Source organism: Callithrix jacchus, chromosome 14, assembly GCF_049354715.1.
Source record: "Callithrix jacchus isolate 240 chromosome 14, calJac240_pri, whole genome shotgun sequence".
Classification (NCBI taxonomy): Eukaryota; Metazoa; Chordata; class Mammalia; order Primates; family Cebidae; genus Callithrix; species Callithrix jacchus.
This window is the reverse complement of record NC_133515.1, coordinates 106,154,931-106,173,757: the sequence shown is the minus strand read 5'-3', so window position 1 is coordinate 106,173,757 and position 18,827 is coordinate 106,154,931. Positions and strand designations below refer to the sequence as shown.

Here is an 18,827-nt window from a genome sequence, read left to right as displayed (position 1 = left end):
TCACACTTGGCTCTTCCTCCTGTTAAGATGCTTTTCTCAAGACAGATATAAAACTCAGTTCCCACTTCATTCAGGTCTCTTAGTCATTCAACAACAGTGTCCCAGACATTGTTCTGGGTTCTGAGAAAATAGCAATAAGAAAGATAGATAGAAAACCTTTGCCAGATGGATTTTAAATTCTACCGAGGGAGACAGACAAAAACCAAAGAAAAAACAAACCAAAAAGTAAATGACGTAGTGAATTAGAGGTGATTTTTTTCTGTTGAGTAAAATAAAGTAGGGAAGGGGTACTGCAAGGCGTCTCAAAGATGTCACTTTATATGAGATGGAGAGGGAAGAGCTTGTAGAAAAGCTGACATTTACGCAAAGACTTAAAAGGAAGTGAGAAACCCCATTATGCATATATCCAAAGAACAATCTGTACAGGCAGAAGAAATGGCAATTGCAGGAGCCTTTTGATCGGAGCATGTCTGACATTTTCAAGGAAGAGCAAAGAAACCCGTAAGGGATGGAGGGGAGAATGGTGGGAGATGAGGTCAGGAGGAGGAGGAGGTGCAGAAAGGCAGATCACAAAGGGCTTTGTAGGAAACTATAAGGGCTTAGATCTTTATTTTCAGTAAAATGAGGACACATTACAGAGTTTTGAGCAGATAAATAACACAACTGGCTTCTATTTTAAAAGAATCACCGTGGCTGCCGTATGGAGAATAGGCTTTAGAGAGAAAAAGACAGGAGTAGAGACCAATTAGATTATTTCCATAATTAATAAAGGTGGGACACAGTGATGTATCTGATGAGGGTAGTAGCTAGAAATGGTGAGCAGTGCTCATATTCTGGAAATAGACTGAAGACAGTGCTACAGAATTTACTAGAAGATTGGTGGTGATATATAAAAGAAAAAGATCAAGATTTTCTTAAGGAACAGGAAAAGAGTTGGATTAATAGATAGGAAAGACATGGATGGATAAAGTTTTGAGTCAAAAAATCAAAAGTTCAGTTGCGGACACAATTATGTGTCAGATACATATTGACACCATTAAATGTCAAATAAGCAACTGAAGAGCTACAGGGCTGAAGATACATATTTGACAGTCACTGGCATACTGATGGTATTTAAGCCTTTTGGAGTAAAGCAATCACCAAGGGAGCAGGTCTAGATAGAAAAGGAGAGCTCCAAGAAATGTACATTCCAATGCTAAATGGTAAAGGGATATGAAGACTACCTACCAGTGCAGAAAGAGGAAATCCAGTCGGTGTGGCATTCCGGAAGCCAAAGGAAGACAATTTTTTCAAGGAGGAAGAGTGATCAACACATTGTCAAACATCACTAATGGGGTCAAATATGATGAGCACTGGCCTGGCCACTGAATTTTATAACACGGAAGCCACTGGTGACCTTGAAAATGCAATTTTACTGAAGTTTACTGAACAGAGAGCAAGAGATTTTGGAATCGGCTAGAGAAAACAGAGGGAGATGAATATGAGACACAGGGACAGACAAGTCTTTCAAGGAGCTTTGCTGAGAAATGAGGTAGTAGCTGGAGGCAGAGGTACAGTCAAAAGAAGTTTCTCTTAGGAAAGAAGAAACAATCTGTGTGTTGATGGGAGGAATTTTTGAGTGAGAGGGAGGGCCATCTCCTGTTCACAGTCTTGTTTATATGGCACACATCATTCTGTGACATTATATCATTTGGTCTTCTCCATTAGGAAAGAGACTTTATCTTGTTCACTGCTTACCTCCACAATGCCCAGAAATGTTACCTGGCATAATGTAGACACTTGCTACACATTTGTTAAATGAATACATACATGTAGATAACATACTAAAACATTTCCATTGTTGAACATAAATACAGCAAAGCTTGAGGACTCACTTAAAGGAATTTAAGTACAAAACATACTGTAAATATATTAGATACAACTTCACTTGGAATACAGTTCACAGCATGAAACCCAACAACCTAAAGCACAATTTTAGTATAACTATTATAACAGAGTTATATTAATAGCAAATATTAATAGCAAATATTACAAAGTACCAATCAATACCCTGCAAAGAGACATGTATTTTACAAACTAAATTACAAGCATCTGTGTGGTTGCCCTGAAGCTATGAGCAAGCAGGAATTCACAAGGCAGAAAGCAGAACTCCATGCAAGGACTTCAGGCACAAGGCAATAATCCTCAATTTTATTGTCAATATTTTTTATTCAAAATATCATATGAAAATTAAAACAAAAATAGCATATAACATCTGAATTTCAACATTTTAAATTAAAAGTTAATTTATACTCAGTTAAAAAATTAGAATAAAATTATCTTTATAGCAAAAGAAAAATTAAACTTGAGATGAAGAATAAGATTTTTTAAATCTTAAAGTTTTAAAATAACGGTATTCAGCTGATGTTTGACAATATCAGTTCCGACTTTTCATTGTCGAAGCTAAAACTGACTTCATTACGTGCACTTAATACACGTAAAGGCAGGAGTCAGCAATGCAAACACATATACACAACATATACCTGTGGCTTCTGAAATTAAACTGTTTTGCTAATGTTAAAGCTTCTTATCTATCAGAGACAATAAGGGACAAAAGTCACCTGTCACGGAAACAATATTAAGTAATCTTCTCATGGTCTGAGGGCTGATGTCACTGAACCAGTCCTCGGTAACCAACAGTTTTGTAAGATCAAAGGACATCTGGCGGGTGATGGTCCTCTGCATCTGCCTTCTTCGGTAAGTGTCCTGAAATAGCACATCGGCAATGAGAAGAAACCCACACTTCCAGTCCAGGAACTTAGGGGTTTTTGAGATGTTAATAAACGTTTATAACAACAAAAAATCCAAAGTTTTAGTCAAAGAGGAATATCATACAGTAATAAACTATTATCCATGAAGCAGAATCTTTACAAAGCAATTGTAAAGTAATATTCACAGCAACCGCACCAACTGCTATAGTGAAGCTTCAGATACAGTTTAAGTTACAGTTGTACAGTTAGAGGACGTTCAATGCCTTTAAGATTATAAGTAAGCAGAATTGTGTAAAGAGAATGATATTCAAACTCCATGAAGTCTATTTATAGGAACCCTTAAATAATTAAAGTAAATAAGCCCTTGTCTGATTTGAAGGATTCAGCATTTTGGTTTTTGGGTTATTATTATTAGACAGGGTCTCTCTCTGTCACCCAGGCTGGAGTACAGTAGGACAATCATAGCTCATTGCAGCCTAGATGTTCTGGACTGGGGTAATCCTCCCACTTGGCCTTCTGAGTAGCTTGGACTACGGGTATCCACACCCAGCTAATTTTTTTATGTCTATTTTATGTAGAGGGTGTCACTATGTTGCCCAGACTGGTCTCAAACTCCTGATCTCAAGCAATCCTCCAACTTCAGCCTCCCAAAGTGCTAGGATTCCAGGCATGAGCACTGTACCTGGCCTGATGTTTAGGTTATTTCAAAGAATGTGAAAACCATGTCAAACGGACAGCCTCTTTATCCCCACATCTCCATAGGAACAAAAGGCACTCTACAGCATGGGTGGGCCAAAGGAATTCCATCTCATAAGAGGAGGAACAGGCACAACCAAGGTGTACTCTCATCTAAGGACACGACGCACGGGAAGGATGGATGCAACCATGGGGCACCCAAGGGTCCTTGCCGACTGCCAGGCAATAATTTCAGAATGATCAGTTATATGCTCCTCTGAATTTAATGCTGTCAATTTAATAAAGTTAATCATTCATCCTATTAACTTTGCATCCATATCTATACAGGGTAGAGGCATAAAATCAAAATGTCACTGAAGACTTTTTTTTAAAAGTAAAACATCCAACTTAATGGTAGCAAACCAGAAAAAAACATAATGCCGATACTAACCCAACTTAGCATGAGTGACACCATCACAACTGCCCTGCAAGTGAATATCTTCCTGTCGTATGCATATAGACACATACACAGAACATGCCCCTGTTCCATACAAACAAGATGGGGAGGTCAGGAACACCCAACGTGTTGAAGGAGAAACCCCCAGTGGCTGGGAATAACACAAATCCCCATGTGATACAGAAAAAAGGCTGCACATCCCACAGGCATGGGGAAGGCCAGCCAGCAGGAAGACAAAGCCAGGAGTTTCCTCACACTACAAACCTTTCCCTCCTACCGCTATGGCAACAGGCATAGCTCAACCTGACCAGGAATGAATACAGTGGTTCTCAACCCTGGATGAAATCATTTGGCAAGCTTTAAGATCTCAGGGATCAGGAGAAGCACCTGGGCTTGAGAACAGGTTGGGACCCCTACATGAAGTACAGTTGTTAGGGTTCTAGGTGCAGGTGCAAACATTCCCTGAAACATGTGAAGCTGAAAGGAAATGCAATAATCATGTTTATTTGAAGAGCTTAATGCAATATTTACAAAAGATTATTTACACGGCATCATCTTAATTTTAACTGTATTCAAATAAACAGCAATACAAACATATAGCTCAAAACCAATGGCATCTTACCCGCCTATTGAGGGCTGTCTTGCTACCAAGTTTTGTCATCTCCCCAAGGCTGTTCTGCGAAACTCTTCTGTCAGCATCTTCCTGTAACCCTTAAATAATTTATCAAGAGAGCATCACTTACACTGAAATTCTCTTTGTGAAATAATAACATTTTTCAAGGTAAAAAGGAGAGTCACCATAAAGAAATTACAAAACAATTTCAAACTCAAAGCACTTTAGGAGGCTGAGCTTTACCTGTAGTATCTGAGCATGGAACATCCCCATTTGTTGTTGAAGTTACAAGAAATTTTCTTGCATTGCTTAGACCACGACTATTAAGGAAGACAGGCAAATGCACGATGTTGCGCATGTAGTCATGGCCATTTATGTTCGAATCCCGAAGCACACTATTGAGGTTCTGGTTAATTGCCTTGATGATAATATGTGGATCACTTGCAAAAATGGCAATGAACGGGCCTTTTGAAAACAGAACTCGGACCTGTGGCAGAAGAAATGTACAGTTGTGACATAAATTTTCAATTGTCCAAAATAATAAGGCATCCCTTCAAAATATGTGCTATCTTTCGGTGACTGCATTTCTAAACTACTATTTCTTTTTCATCAAAACTTACTCTATACAAAAGCAAATTTTACTGACAGTTCAATCTAGGTTTGTCACCATCTGACACAGATAAAACCTGCAAAGAAAATTAATACTGCCCTTTTTCAGACATTTACAGTCTGCTAAAGAGGTAAATCAACCCACACGAGAAACATTCATGAATACACAGGATTACTGGGCACACTGGTCTCTGTCCAAAGTTAAATCACTATTGCTTGTAACATACCTTACAGAGAGCCACTGATATGGTTGCTTTAACAACAGCAGCAAAAACTTACAGATTCTGTGGGTTCCTGTGTTACCTTGGATTCTAACCATAACTATCTGCAAAGAAAAGCTGGAGCCACACCACAGACTTAAGAGATGCTCTATTCATTTTTTTCTCACAGTGCCATTAAGCTAAAATTATTTAAATCTCTTTGTGACTAAACATTTATTCTTGCTGTTTCTGCATAAAGAATGATTGTTTTTACAAAAGAAAAATCACAAAAGGAATAGGAACTACTCAAACAAACCCCATTCCACTCTATTTTAGGTATTTGTGAGGCACACATTCTCTCACATGCTACAACATAACAATGGCAAGTTCTGAGGTGGCGCAAACATACAGTGTCCAGCATCTGAAGAACTCTGTCTTGCTCACAGGCATCTAATCCATCGATGATGACCACCAGCCTTGTCTGATTCTGAGTGAAGCTGTCAATGGTTTTTGCCATCCTGGCCATCAATTCCACTTCACATTTAAGAACCTGATACAAGAGATGGGAGAAAGGAATTAGGATTATTTTGCTATTATAAGATAAACTACCTGAGATGTGATATAGTATTACTTGAAAGTGGGCTTGGATTAGTTGTAAATGCATATTGCAAACTCTAAAGCAACCATTTAAAAAAAAAAGTACAACTGATATGTTAAGAAAGGTGAGAAAATGGAATCATATAAGATGCTCAATAAAAGACAAAAAGAGTAGAAGACAAAAATAGAAACAAAAAACAGGCCACAAACAGAAAACAGTAACAAATGTGGTACATATTAATCCATCTAAATCAACTGTTCCTTTGAATGTCAGTGCTCTAAAGATAGCAATGAAAAGAAAGAGATGTCAGAGATGATCAAAACACAAGAGCTAACTGTATGTTACCTACAAGAAACCCAACTTTCAGAAAAAGACACAAGTAGATTAAAAGTAAATGAATGAAGAAAGATATACCAAGACCAATCAAAAGAGAGTGGGAGTAACTCTATCAATTTCAGAAAGGTAGAGCAGACTTCAAAGCAAGGAAGTTACTGGGATTAAAGAGGGGTATTACATAATAACAAAGGAGTTGATTCTCTAAAGAGACACAGCAATCCTAAACATTTATATATCTAAGAATGGAGAGTCAAAATATATAAGACAAAAGCTGACAAAACTGCAAGAAGAAATACATAAATCCACTATCACAGCTGGAGACCTCTACACCATTCTATAAAGATAGATGCAGCAGTCAGAAAACCAGTAAGGACACAGTTCAACTCAACAATACCATCAGTCAACTGAATTAACTGACATCTACAGGTACTCCAACAACAACAACAAAAAAACAAAACCAGAATACACATTCTTTTCAAACTCACAGAAAGCATTCACCATGATGGACAACATTCTGGGCCATAAAACACACCAAAACAAATTTAAAATAGAAATCATACATACAATGTCTTCCCTCAATGGAATTAAACTAGAAATCAAAAACAGAAAGATAATTAGAAAATCCCAAAATATTTAGAAATTTTAAAGACACACTTCCAAATAACACACGGGCCAAAGACAGTATTTTGAACTAAATAAAAATGAAAACAAAACTTATCAACATTTGCAGGATGCAGCAAAAGAACTGCTTAGAAGAAAATTTATAGCACTGAATGCATATATTAGAAAAGAGTAAAGGTACAAAATCAATAATCTGGCTGGGTGCAGTGGCTCACACTTGTAATCCCAGAACTTTGGGAGGCCCAGGAGGGTGGATCACTTGAATTCAGGAGTTCGAGACCAGCCTGGGCAACGTAGTGAAACGCCATCTCTACAAAAATTAGCCAGGCATGGTGGTGCGCAGCCTGTGGTCCCAGCTACTCAGCAGGCTGAGTGGGAGGATCCCTTGAGCCCAGCAGGCAGAGGCTGCAGTGAGCTGGGGTCACACTACCGCACTGTAGCCTAGGCAACATAGTGAGACTCCATCTCAAAAAATAAATTAAAAAAAATAAAATAAAGTCAATAAGCTTCCACCTTAGGAAACTAGAAAAAGAAGAGCAAGTTAAATCCAAAGTAATCAGAAGAAAAGAAATAATAAAAACTAAAACAAAAATAAAACAATGAAACCAAAAACTAGTTATTAAAAAGATAAACACAATGAATAAGCCTTCGACTAAGATGAAAGAAGAAGGAACACAAATTCAGAATAATAACAAATAAAACTTTGCTATCACTTTAGACCTCATGGACACAAATAGGATAACAAAGGAATACTATGAACAACTCTATGCCCACAAATTTGATAACTTAGATAAACAGACCAGTTCTTTAGAAGACATAATTTGACAAAATTCACAAGAACAGGCCTATATCTACTGAAGAAATTTAATCAATAATAATCTTTCAAAACAGAAAGCACCAGGCCCAGAAGGGTTCACTAGTGAAGTCTACCAAGCATTTATAGAAGAAATAATGCCAACTCTATATAGTATCTTTCACAAGCTAGAAGCAAAGGGAAGGCTTCCTAACTCATTCTATGAAGTCAGCATCACCCTAATACCCAAACCAGACAAAGTCATGACAAGAAAAGCAAACTACAGACCAGTAAGTAGCTCATGAGCATAGATGCAAAAATCCTCAAGAAAATATTAGCAAATCATATGCAAAATGTATAAAAAGAATTATACACCACAATCAAGTGGGATTTATGCCAGGTAGGTAGGGCTGGTTCCACATTCAAAAATCAATTAATGTAATCCATCACATCAACAGACTAAAGAAGATCACATGATTAGATAAATAGATATAGAAAAAGTATTTGAAAAATCCAACACCCATTCATGGTAGAAACTCTCAGTAAACTGGAAATGGAGAGGACATTCCTCAACCTGATAAAGAATATCTGCAGTTAACATCATACTTACTGGGGAGAACATCTACTAAGATCAGGAACGAGGCAAGCATGTTCCTTTTCTTATTACTCCTTTTCAACACAGTACGGGAAGTCCTAACTAATGCAATAAAATTTTTAAAAAAGGAAATAAAAGGTATGAAGATTGGGAAGAAAGAAAGCTGTCTTAGTTCACAGATAACTTGACTCTATGCAGAAAATACGAAAGAATCAACAACAAAAAACCTGGGACTAACAATTATAGCAAGGTTTCAGATTAGCATACAAAAGTTGACCATTTTCTTATACATCAGCAATGAGTAAATCAAGCGTGAAATTAAAAACACAATTACTATCTACATTAGCACTGCAAAAAATGAAACTGGTATAAATCTAACAAAATATGTGTAAGATCTATATGAGAAAAACTATAAAACTCTTGAAAAAAAATGAAGGAAGAACTAAATAAATGGGAAGATATTTCATGTTCATGGATAGGAAGACTCAAGACTTGGCGTACAGATTTCATGCAATCTCAATGAAAATCCCAGCAAGTTACTTGGTAGTTATCTGTAAGTTGAATCAAAAGTTCACATGAGGAGAAAAAGACCCAGGAGAGCCAACAAGATATTGAAGGAGAAGAACAAAACAGGAGGACTGTCACTACCCAACTTCAGGAAAATAAAGCTAGAGTGATCAAAGAGTGTGGTTTTGGCAAATGAACAAAGAGCAAAGAGCCTGGACACAGAGCTACATGAATATAGTCAATCGATCTTTGACATGCAACAAAGGCAATACAATGGAAGAAACAGTCTTTCTAACAAATGGTGTTGGAACAACTGGACATTGACACATCAAAAGAAAAAGAAAAGGAAAGGGAATGAAGGAAGAAGAGAGAGAAAAAGAAAAAAAAGAATCTAGACATAGTTCACACTTCACAAAAATTAACTCAAAATAGCTCACAGACCTAAATGTAAAAGTATAAAACTAGAAAATAAGAGGATAAAATCTAGAGGGCCATATGTTTGGTGCTAACTTTTTAGACAGGACACCAAAAGCAAGATCCATGAAAAAAGAATAAGCTAGATTTCATCAAAAACATCTGCTCTGCAAAGGACACTGTCAAGAGAATGAAAAGACAACCCACAGAATGGGACAAAATATTTGCAAAAAGCATATCTGATAAAAGACCATTATCCAAAATATACAAAGAACTCTTAAAACTCAATAAGAAAATGAACAACCTGATTAAAAATGAGCCAAAGACCTTAACAGCCAACTCACCAAAGAAGACACACAGATAGCAAATAAGCACATGAAAATATGCTCTACAACACGTATAATTGGGGAAATGCAAATTCAAACAATAAGATGCCACTGCACACCTATCAGAATGGCCAAAATCCAGAACACCAATAACAGCAAATGCTAGTGAGGATGTGATGTAGAGCAACAGAAAGCCCTCATTCAATTCTGGTGGAATGCAAAATAGTACAGCCACCTTGGAAGACAGTGTAGTTGTTTCTAACAAAACAAAACACCATACAATCTAGCAATAGCACTCTTTTGGTATTTGCCCAAAGGAGTTGAAAACTTATGTTCACACAAAAGCCTGAACACGAAAGTTTATAGCAGCTTTATTCATACTTGCTAAAACCTGGAAGCAATGAAGATGTCCTTCAGTAAGTAAATGTATAAATGAACTGTGATATATCCGGACAATGGAGTATTAGCCATGCTAAAAAGAAATGTGCTAGCAGCCCACGAAAAGGCATGAAGAGAACTTAAATGCATATGGCTATGTGAAAGAAAACAATCTGAAAAGACTACACTTGCATGATTCAACTGTATGACATTCTGGAAAAGGCAAAACTATGCATATAGTAAAAAGAACCATGGTAGCCAGGAGTTAGCGAGGAGGGAGAGGGAGGGGTGAACAGGTGTGAATGGGTGAAGCACAGAAGATTTTCAGGGCAACAAATCTACTCTGTATAAGACTATAATGGTGGATACGTTATACATTTGTCCAAGCCCATAGAAAGTACAACAGCAAGAGTGAACCCTAACATAAACTATGGATGCTGGGTGATTATGATGTGCCAAGCTAGGTTTGTCAATTGTAACAAATATACTGCTCTGGTAGATAATGGTGCTAAATGGGAAGGCTGTGTATGTGTGGGGGAAGTGGGTATATGGGATATCTTTGCACTGTCCTCTAAAGTTTGCTGTGAACCTAAAACTACCCTAAATCATAGTCTTAAATGAACAAAGGAACGAAACTAAAATAAATGTGGCACTTTAACATTTGGAGAGTATACTCCCTAAGGCCCAAATGAGCATGGCAGTGGTAGCATACTCCCATTACAATGTTTTCTAATAACCAATGAGTGCTTACTTTCATGAATCCTTCACTTTTCAATTTGTGCAGTTTGGAGGCTGCATTATGGAGGCGTTTTCTTTGGGAATTCAGGAGGGAGTCCAGCACTTGCCACCATGTACGACAGTTCAACACAAAGGCCAATCCCACTATAGATGCAATTGATATGAGGACAGCATTTACAGTCAGATGTTTTGGGTCAACTCTAAATATAGCCAGAAGAGTAATTCCAGATACAATGCAGCCAATGATAAAAAGGAAGATGACAAAAGATGGGAGACAACATGTTTTTTTCCACTTCTTTTTACCTGTAATGCAACAAATGGTTTTAATAATTATTAACATATCAAATATCTAGAAAATCCTAACATTACAGCCACAGTACCTGATGAATCTAATGTTGAAGTTGTGTTTCCATGAAAATAAACTGAACAATCATCCCACCTCCACCCCTATACACAAAGCAGGAAGGAAGGAAATCCTACCCTGAGTATCTTCGGTCTTGAATACTCGAAAAAGCCTGGTTGCCAAAAAGCCAAACTCTCTTTCACAAGCATCTGAGAGGGTTGCAATCATTTCAGCCAGAGAAGTTTCTCCACCTACACTGGACAGTCTGTTGTAATCTGTAAACAAAAACCTTTAAGAAAAGAACAAATAAAACATTACTCTGCTATCAAAAGTAACAATTAACTTCAATGTATGTCATCTTTGCATCATTTATCCCTTATTTTCTTTATGTCTCTGTCAAAATATTGTTTAAATTCCAAGGAGGGAAAATAATTTGTAAATAGGTAGCTTCCACTTCTAAAATCCTACATACTTTTGTTAGGAAAAAAACAGTAACAAAAGTGAAATGTGCAGGGCCATATGAAGTACTTCTGACTAAGGACAGTCTGGGGGGAAGTTATGCCAGAATTTAGATGTGGAATATCAGACACCCCAACAGATCTCATAACACAGTGGTTAAAAGGTGACACCTGTGTCATGTTGCAGCCACAAGAGTTGCACAAATAGTTTTCTAATACCAACTAAAGAGACTACAACCCTGAAAAAAATATTAATTATAGTCATTAAAGAATTTCAAGCCCAGTAACACCATTCAAAAACTCAAGTTTTAGAATGGCTTATTTTACTTATAGCTTCAACATCTACCAGGGTTGAGAAATAGTTGTAAAATATTCTCTTGACAATTGTTCTTCAAAATTAAATGAATTATTTGTATTCTGAGTCTCTGAATCATTATGATTTCTGTACTAGTTCCTTTCTCCCTTCCATCTCTAAATTAAACTCTCATCTCAGTCCAGTAGATAAGCATTGCTCTCAGAATACAATCTGTATTGTACTGTGTGGTCTAAACGATGCTATTTTAATTGCTCTAACTAGAAAAAAAGAAACCATCTCATTAATTTAGACTGGTTTCTTATTTTCTGTAAAAACATTTCCCCCAATTATTTTATTGTTATCCTCTTAATTTTTCACTTTTAAATCATTTTCTTAATACTTAATTCTATGTGCTGGTTACTTAAAAGTTTTCACCTTTATTTTTCTCTCACATTCAGTTTTAATGTTTTATGTAGTTTGGTCTATTTATTTTCATCTTAATTTACACTTATTTTTCCTTATAATTTAAAATGTTTTCGTCTTTTAATGCATTTTTTTTTTGAGACAGGGTCTCACTTTGTCACCCAGGCTGGTGTGCAGTGACATGATCTGGGCTCATGGTACCCTCAACCTGCCAAGCTTAAGCAATCCTCCCACCTCAGCCTCCCAAGTAGCTAGGACTACAGGCATGAGCCACCATGCCCAGCTAATTTTTCTATTTTTTTGGTAGAGATGGGTTTCCCTGTTACCCAGGTTTTGAACTCCTGAGCTCAAGCAATTGCCCACTTTGGCCTCCCACAGTGCTGGGATTACAGGTGTGAGCCACCACGCCTGGCCTTAATACCTCTTAAATGCTTATTTTGCTTACTTTCATTGAATTTCTTTTGCTTTTAATTTTTAATATTTTTTTTTTTTCATTTTACTTTTCTCCAGAGCCCTCCACATTTCCTTTATTCCTGGACTTAAACATTTTTCATCTTTTCTGTTTTCTCACACATTTCCTACTTAGTATGAATTATAATTTTAGATAGACATGTAAATATATTTCCTGAGCTGAGAAAAGCACAGCTTAGAGAGGGGAGCTGGGTTTCCCAAAGTTAACCGCTCACAGAAGCAGGGGCCAGGTCTCCCACCAGGAGCTCTCTGGGGACCAAAGCCAGTGGCTGGACCCCTCCACCATCCAGTGCTCTCTTCAAAGTGTGTTCCAAAGGATGGTAACTGGTGACATAAGGGAGAAAAACGGCTTATGCTCGGATAAAATTTGGTAAAGGTTAAACAGGTTTCTTTATGGAAAGCTGCCTCTGATCCTTTAACAGACAAGAGGGATATATAATCTGAAGTGTTTCCCACAGTATTTGACAAGCGCATGTTTTTATTTTCATATGTAAAAGGTTCCAGGTACCAGCATTTTTTGGAATATACATGGAGAAATTATACCCTATAAACTTTTTTTTTTGAGACAGAGTTTTGTTCTTGTCACCCAGACTGCAGTGCAACAGCGCGACCTCAGCTCACTGCAACCTCTGCCTCCTGAGTTCAAACGATTCTCCTGCTTCATCTTCCCAATTACAGCCTCCCTGATTACAGGCCTGAGCCACGACACCTGGCTAATTTTGCATTTTTAGTAAAGATGGAGTTTCACTATGTTGGCCAGGCTAATATCAACTCCTAACCTCCACCTTTGCCTTCCACAGTGTTGGGATTACAAGCGTGAGCCACTGTGCCTGGCCCCTATAAACTTTTTTAAGTGAGGAAGATTTTTTTCTTAATCTTATTACAGATTTCTTCTGCCAAATGGAACAACTCACCTCACAGGTAAAGCTTTAGTAGTCTGCTCTGGCAATTCAGGTGGATTCACAAACATCAATTTAAGGAGGAGTTCCAAATATCCAATATGTCTCGCCAATCTAGTGCTGAGGACCCAGGCCCAATTCCAACTTTCTCCTTCTCTTCGTCCACCAAAGTAAATGACAACTGAAATTCCAGTTTAAAAAAGTTATCCAAAGCAGTCATTAGTCAAGCAGATCTTTTCTCCAAAGATCAAACATCAAGTAATGGCAGCTAGGCTTATGTCCCACACTATTTCTTAACTACTCCTCAAAGAATTCCTTAACCTCCCCTAAGATACAAAAGATTTGAAAAGTGAAAAGTAAACTGACTAAAATATGCCTAAAACAGAAACATAACTGCAGTTCTGATTCAAATGCAAATAACCTTGGATTTATCAGTATTTGCAAGTGGTAAAATTGGTTATCAGTTCCTCTAAGAGTAAATCTATTTCCTTTCTTGGAACTGAAGACACTCCCAAGAATAGGGATTGTACTATATTTTTTTACTTTGCTTTTAGATAAAATTGAAAGTACAGATACGATCAAAATGCTCAAGAGCACGCCAGTGACTGCTTGGAAGCCTTCTTTCCAGAGAAAGATTTAAATACAAATCATTAATTAACAAAAAGGTAAGTAGAATAATCTAGAGTCTTGCTTCAAGACTAACAAGCAGCGCATTAGTTTATTAGCTACTTCAGCGAGTTGTGAGCAATGTTCCTTTAGGACAATCTATGAAGCAGCAAAAAGATCAATTTTCTCACCCAATTATGAAAATCACATATGGGTTTTAAAAGACAGATAATGTTTTTTCTTTATCCATGAATTAACATTTTCTCCATTTTTGAAAAAGATAAAGAGCAAAGACTTACTAAAGAATATATATAAGAGAGCCAAGAAGCTCAATGACACTGCTATTCCAAGATTCAGGTCGACCGTGAAGGCAAACAATAAACCAAGCCCTCCACAAAGCAGCAGGGTAAGAAACACTACAAGCCATGAGAACTGAAAGAGAGGCTCGATCTGTTGTCCAGCGAAGGTTTTCATTTCATCTGAAAGAGAATTTATGAAACCTTATTCCTGTTTACTCTTAAGAAATACAATTTTAACTCAATTTGCAGTTTTCACATATTCAATGTAAACACTTATTGGGCACTTTACTAGGTCCCTAGATAGATTAACCACTACTTAACCATTTTAACCAGTGTTCTCTTGCCAAAGATGAACATCTCACCCCCAGGGCACAGCTAGGCCTGACTCAACCATTCTCTCCTGCTTCACGTGGAAGATGTACAAAATCACTTCTTATATACTCCCACGTGTCAAGATTTTCTTGAGATTTATTTTTTGTGTGGTTTGCATTAACACAAACAAACATTATGCATACGCATATTGTTTCCACGTGCAAAAATAAAAATAATACTCTCTATCTTCAAACTACGTAGCACCACCATTCCACTGTGATCCTCCTCACCCCTTCTCCCTCCAATCTCATTTGAGAATACTGTTCTTAAAGGTCCATGTTGAGCCCAAAGGAGCCCCACACAAGTCATTCTTTGTACAAAACATGGGGAAATTTTTACAGGTAATACTAAAACCTATCCTTGAAGAATGAGTAAGATTTTGCCAAGCAAAAGGCATGCGTGTTGGGTGGGTGGTAGTAAGGCCAGCTAAGAAGCTGCTAATGGAGCAACTTGGGAAATGCATCGGGTCTGTTCTTGCAAGAGCAAATAGTCCTCTGCGACTGAAGCTGGGGCACATGCCAGAGGTGGTGCTGGCAGGTGGAACCACGCAAACTGACAAGTCTGTGAAGAACCCAAAAAAACATGCCAGCAAGGTTTTTTGTGGGGTTATCACACAACTGGATCTGCTTTAGAACAAGAACTCAAATGACCATGTGAAGGACCAACTAGAGGGGAGTTCATCTCAGTAAACCGTGTAACACACATGCTTACACAGAAAGCAGTCCTCCTTTTTATTTCAGACAAATCCCCAGAGAAAATCTTGCTTTATATATACAGACTTTGTACGAGCAAGCCCTTTACCTTCTAGTTTCTTGAGTAAGAAAGATTTCCCACTTCCCCACTGTGCATATAACCCCACACAAATAGGTGGCTGCATGGTAGGCTCACTGAGAATATCCGCCAGGGCACTGCTATATAAATCATATCCGAGCATGTCACCGTCTGTTTCAGTAGGAGACAAGTGTCCTGTAATTAAAGCACATCATATCTTACATTAAACAGTGGCATCATTATTAGAAAGAAACATCTATTTATTGTTTACTTGATTAGAGAGAAAAAAATTATTTCAAATGTTTATACCCATATAAAGACCATTTCAGGGAGTCTCCGAGCCTACTCTGACTTGGAAGGCTTGATTTAATTTTTTAAATTTTAAATCTACTTGATTTAAAATTAAAAAAAGAGTTTCAGAGATTCTTAAATTACTACCATATTTCATAGAACTTAAGATACCTATTGATTATATATACATCATTTTTATGTAAAACTAAGAAAGTACAAAATGCTGCCAAATTGTGACACCATGCATTCTTATCCAGCACTTAAAAGACACATTCCAATTTCAGAGATGTTAAATTCTGGGAATGGTGTGCATTTTAGAATCAATAAAATATTATGATTAACACAAATGAGTATATAAAATTAAATGTAATGTGTAATACCTATAAAAGAAAGTTATAAAATGTTACTAAAGAACATAATACATAATAAGAGAAAAAGAAACATCCTACGATTCCAGCAGAAAGTTTCAGCAATTCTCCCAAATCATTCTATCACTTTAAGGCAGTTCTAATTAAAACCCATGAGAATTTTGTTTTAATTGAAAGAAGAATGGTAATAATAGGAAAAAAAAGACTACTGAAGGGTAGTTGTCACTAGAGAAGAATACAAATATAGAACTACAATAATTTGAACTCATATAGGATATTAACATAAAAGGCATTTCAAATAAGGCAGGAAATGATGAATTAATAAGTGGTATAAGGAAAGTTTAATCATTCATGAAAAAAATTAAATTAAAAGGCTACATATCTTCTAGCCTTAACAAAATTTTCTGAAACATTAAAAAATTAAGTAGAAAAAAGTAAAGCCATAGAAGTACTAGAAGAAAATATAGGAGAAACTTTAAAAATCTTTGTTTAAAAAGGCCTTTCTTTCTCAATGTAATACTAAGGCCAGAACTTCAGGAAAAGACTAATAAATAAACTACAAAAATGTGTAACTTTTGAATGGGGAATAAAAAACCAGGAGCATCGACCAAGTGTTTGCTGATGGGAGGGAAATACAGCACATAGGATAGAACCAAGATCAATATCCATAACTCAGAAAGACTTTTAGATCAACTTTTTAAAAATATTAAAAACTAAAAAGTGGGTAAAGGATACAAAAAGGAAACTGGCAAGAACACAAATAGGCTATGAATATATTACACATTATCTAGGCCAAAATGCTAAGAAGCAATAGCCTTTGAATATATTAAAAGATCTCAATTTCACTAATAATTTTAAAACACAAGTTGAAATTAGAGTTTTTTTTCTCATTTATCTGATTACCAAAGAATAAGAGGCTGGAAATACCCAGTGCTAGCAAGCTTGTGGGGAACTGTAGTATCTTACACTGCCAGAGGGAGAAGAAAGTTTTACAACCATTTTGGAAAGTCAATCAAAACTGTGGGCATCCATTGACTTGGCAATTCTACTGCTGAGAATTTACTCTAAGAAAATAATCCTAATTGTACCCCCTGAATCTATAATAATTTTAAAAAGAACGAAAAAAATCCTAAAAATAAGAGTCAACGGATACATGCAGAAAAGGTGTTCACTGCGGCACTAGTTGTTAGCAAAACAAACTAAATATTCACCAACAGAGAACTCAATGTACTGTCAGAACCCTCTGAGGAAAGATTGTGCAATAATTAAAATATGACACTTTAGGTTTTTGTAACATAGTATAACTCAATTTTTCTTTTTTAAAACTATATACATAATATGTAACATTTTTATAAGCATAAAGAAAAGCCTGGAGGGTCATTTAGACAATTACAAGCTGAGAAACAGGGAATAATGGGGAATTTTCATCTTCTGCTATACTCATGTTTTCATTCTTGAAATGTAATTAGTGCACATTACTATAACAAGAAAAAATATTTTAAAAGATAAAAAAAATCATTTTTTTTAAAAAAAGGAATTATGCCCAGGCACAGTGGCTCATGTCTGTAATTCCAGCACTTTGGGAGGCCAAGGTGGGAGGATCACTTGGGCCCAGACCAGGGAACATGGCAAGACCTCATCTCTACGGAAAAAAAAAAAAAAATTAGCTAAGCATGGGAGCATGGGCCTGTAGTTCCAAGTACCAGTAGGCTGAGGTGGGAGGATGGCTTGAACCCAGGAATTTGGGGTTGCAGTGAGCTATGATTGCACCACCGTACTCCAGCCTGGGCAACAGAGTGAGACCCAGTGCGGTGGTGTGATCTTGGTTCACTGCAATTTCCATCTCCCTGGCTCAAAAGATCCTCCCACCTCAGCCTCCCAAGAGACTAGGATTACAGGCACACCACCATACTCGGCTAATTTTTTAATTTTTCTGTAGAGATGAGGTCTCACTATACTGCTCAGGCTGGTCTCCAACTCCTGGGCTCAAGCAATCCTCCCACCTTGGCCTCCTCAAGTGATGGGATTATAGGCATGGCCACCATGCCTGGCCTAATTTTCCGTATTTTTTTAATGGAACATTCATTATTTAAAAGTTCAGTTAGGAACAAAACTCAATACTTACTGGCTCCAAATATTTGAGTTAAGATACTCTTCTGATGGCTACAGTCAATATTATAAGGAGTCTCTCCTGCTTTGTTTGGCCTATAAAGTAACCGTCCATCTTTAGGGTTTCTTAAAAGCAGTTCAGCCAGTTTCCGACTCCTTCCACGAATAGCAATATGCAAGGGAGTATCTCCTTTCTGAAATATAACAGTAGGAAACTTGAACTTTCCTATCTTGATATATAGTATGCAGAGAGTAACAATTTTTATGTTTCTGTAAAATAACAAAATCTGAACTTTTCTTATTTTTCATATAAAGCACAAAATAGGAATTTTTACCTCTGTCTTCCCCACAGTTTCTTTCTGCAGCTCCTCACCCAGCTTTGCTCTGATATTATTTCTCCCACAGCCCTCTAGAATGAAGGTCATTTTTTTCTCCTTCCCTTAACTCAGTGAAAGAAGAGAAGCAACAGGCTTTCTCACTGCAGCTCCTCCTAGGCCATGGGTCCACTTCAT

The 18,827-nt window shown here is 37.0% G+C and overlaps 1 protein-coding gene across 24 annotated transcripts in view; it reads right to left on the bottom strand.

Annotated features, from left to right (window-relative positions):
• Positions 1-18,827, bottom strand: part of KIDINS220 (kinase D interacting substrate 220) — a 118,196-nt gene that overhangs the window by 52,183 nt on the left and 47,186 nt on the right. For all 24 annotated transcript variants that reach the window (XM_017964569.5, XM_078349994.1, XM_008981167.5 and 21 more), the window contains 10 exons: positions 18,332-18,509; positions 15,578-15,742; positions 14,405-14,584; positions 13,515-13,680; positions 11,091-11,242; positions 10,624-10,913; positions 5,714-5,854; positions 4,739-4,982; positions 4,505-4,593; positions 2,601-2,745 (listed from right to left, as the gene is read on the bottom strand). In XM_017964569.5, coding sequence (XP_017820058.2) covers positions 2,601-2,745; positions 4,505-4,593; positions 4,739-4,982; positions 5,714-5,854; positions 10,624-10,913; positions 11,091-11,242; positions 13,515-13,680; positions 14,405-14,584; positions 15,578-15,742; positions 18,332-18,509 — 1,750 coding nt within the window. The remainder of the gene's footprint in view (positions 1-2,600; positions 2,746-4,504; positions 4,594-4,738; positions 4,983-5,713; positions 5,855-10,623; positions 10,914-11,090; positions 11,243-13,514; positions 13,681-14,404; positions 14,585-15,577; positions 15,743-18,331; positions 18,510-18,827) is intronic.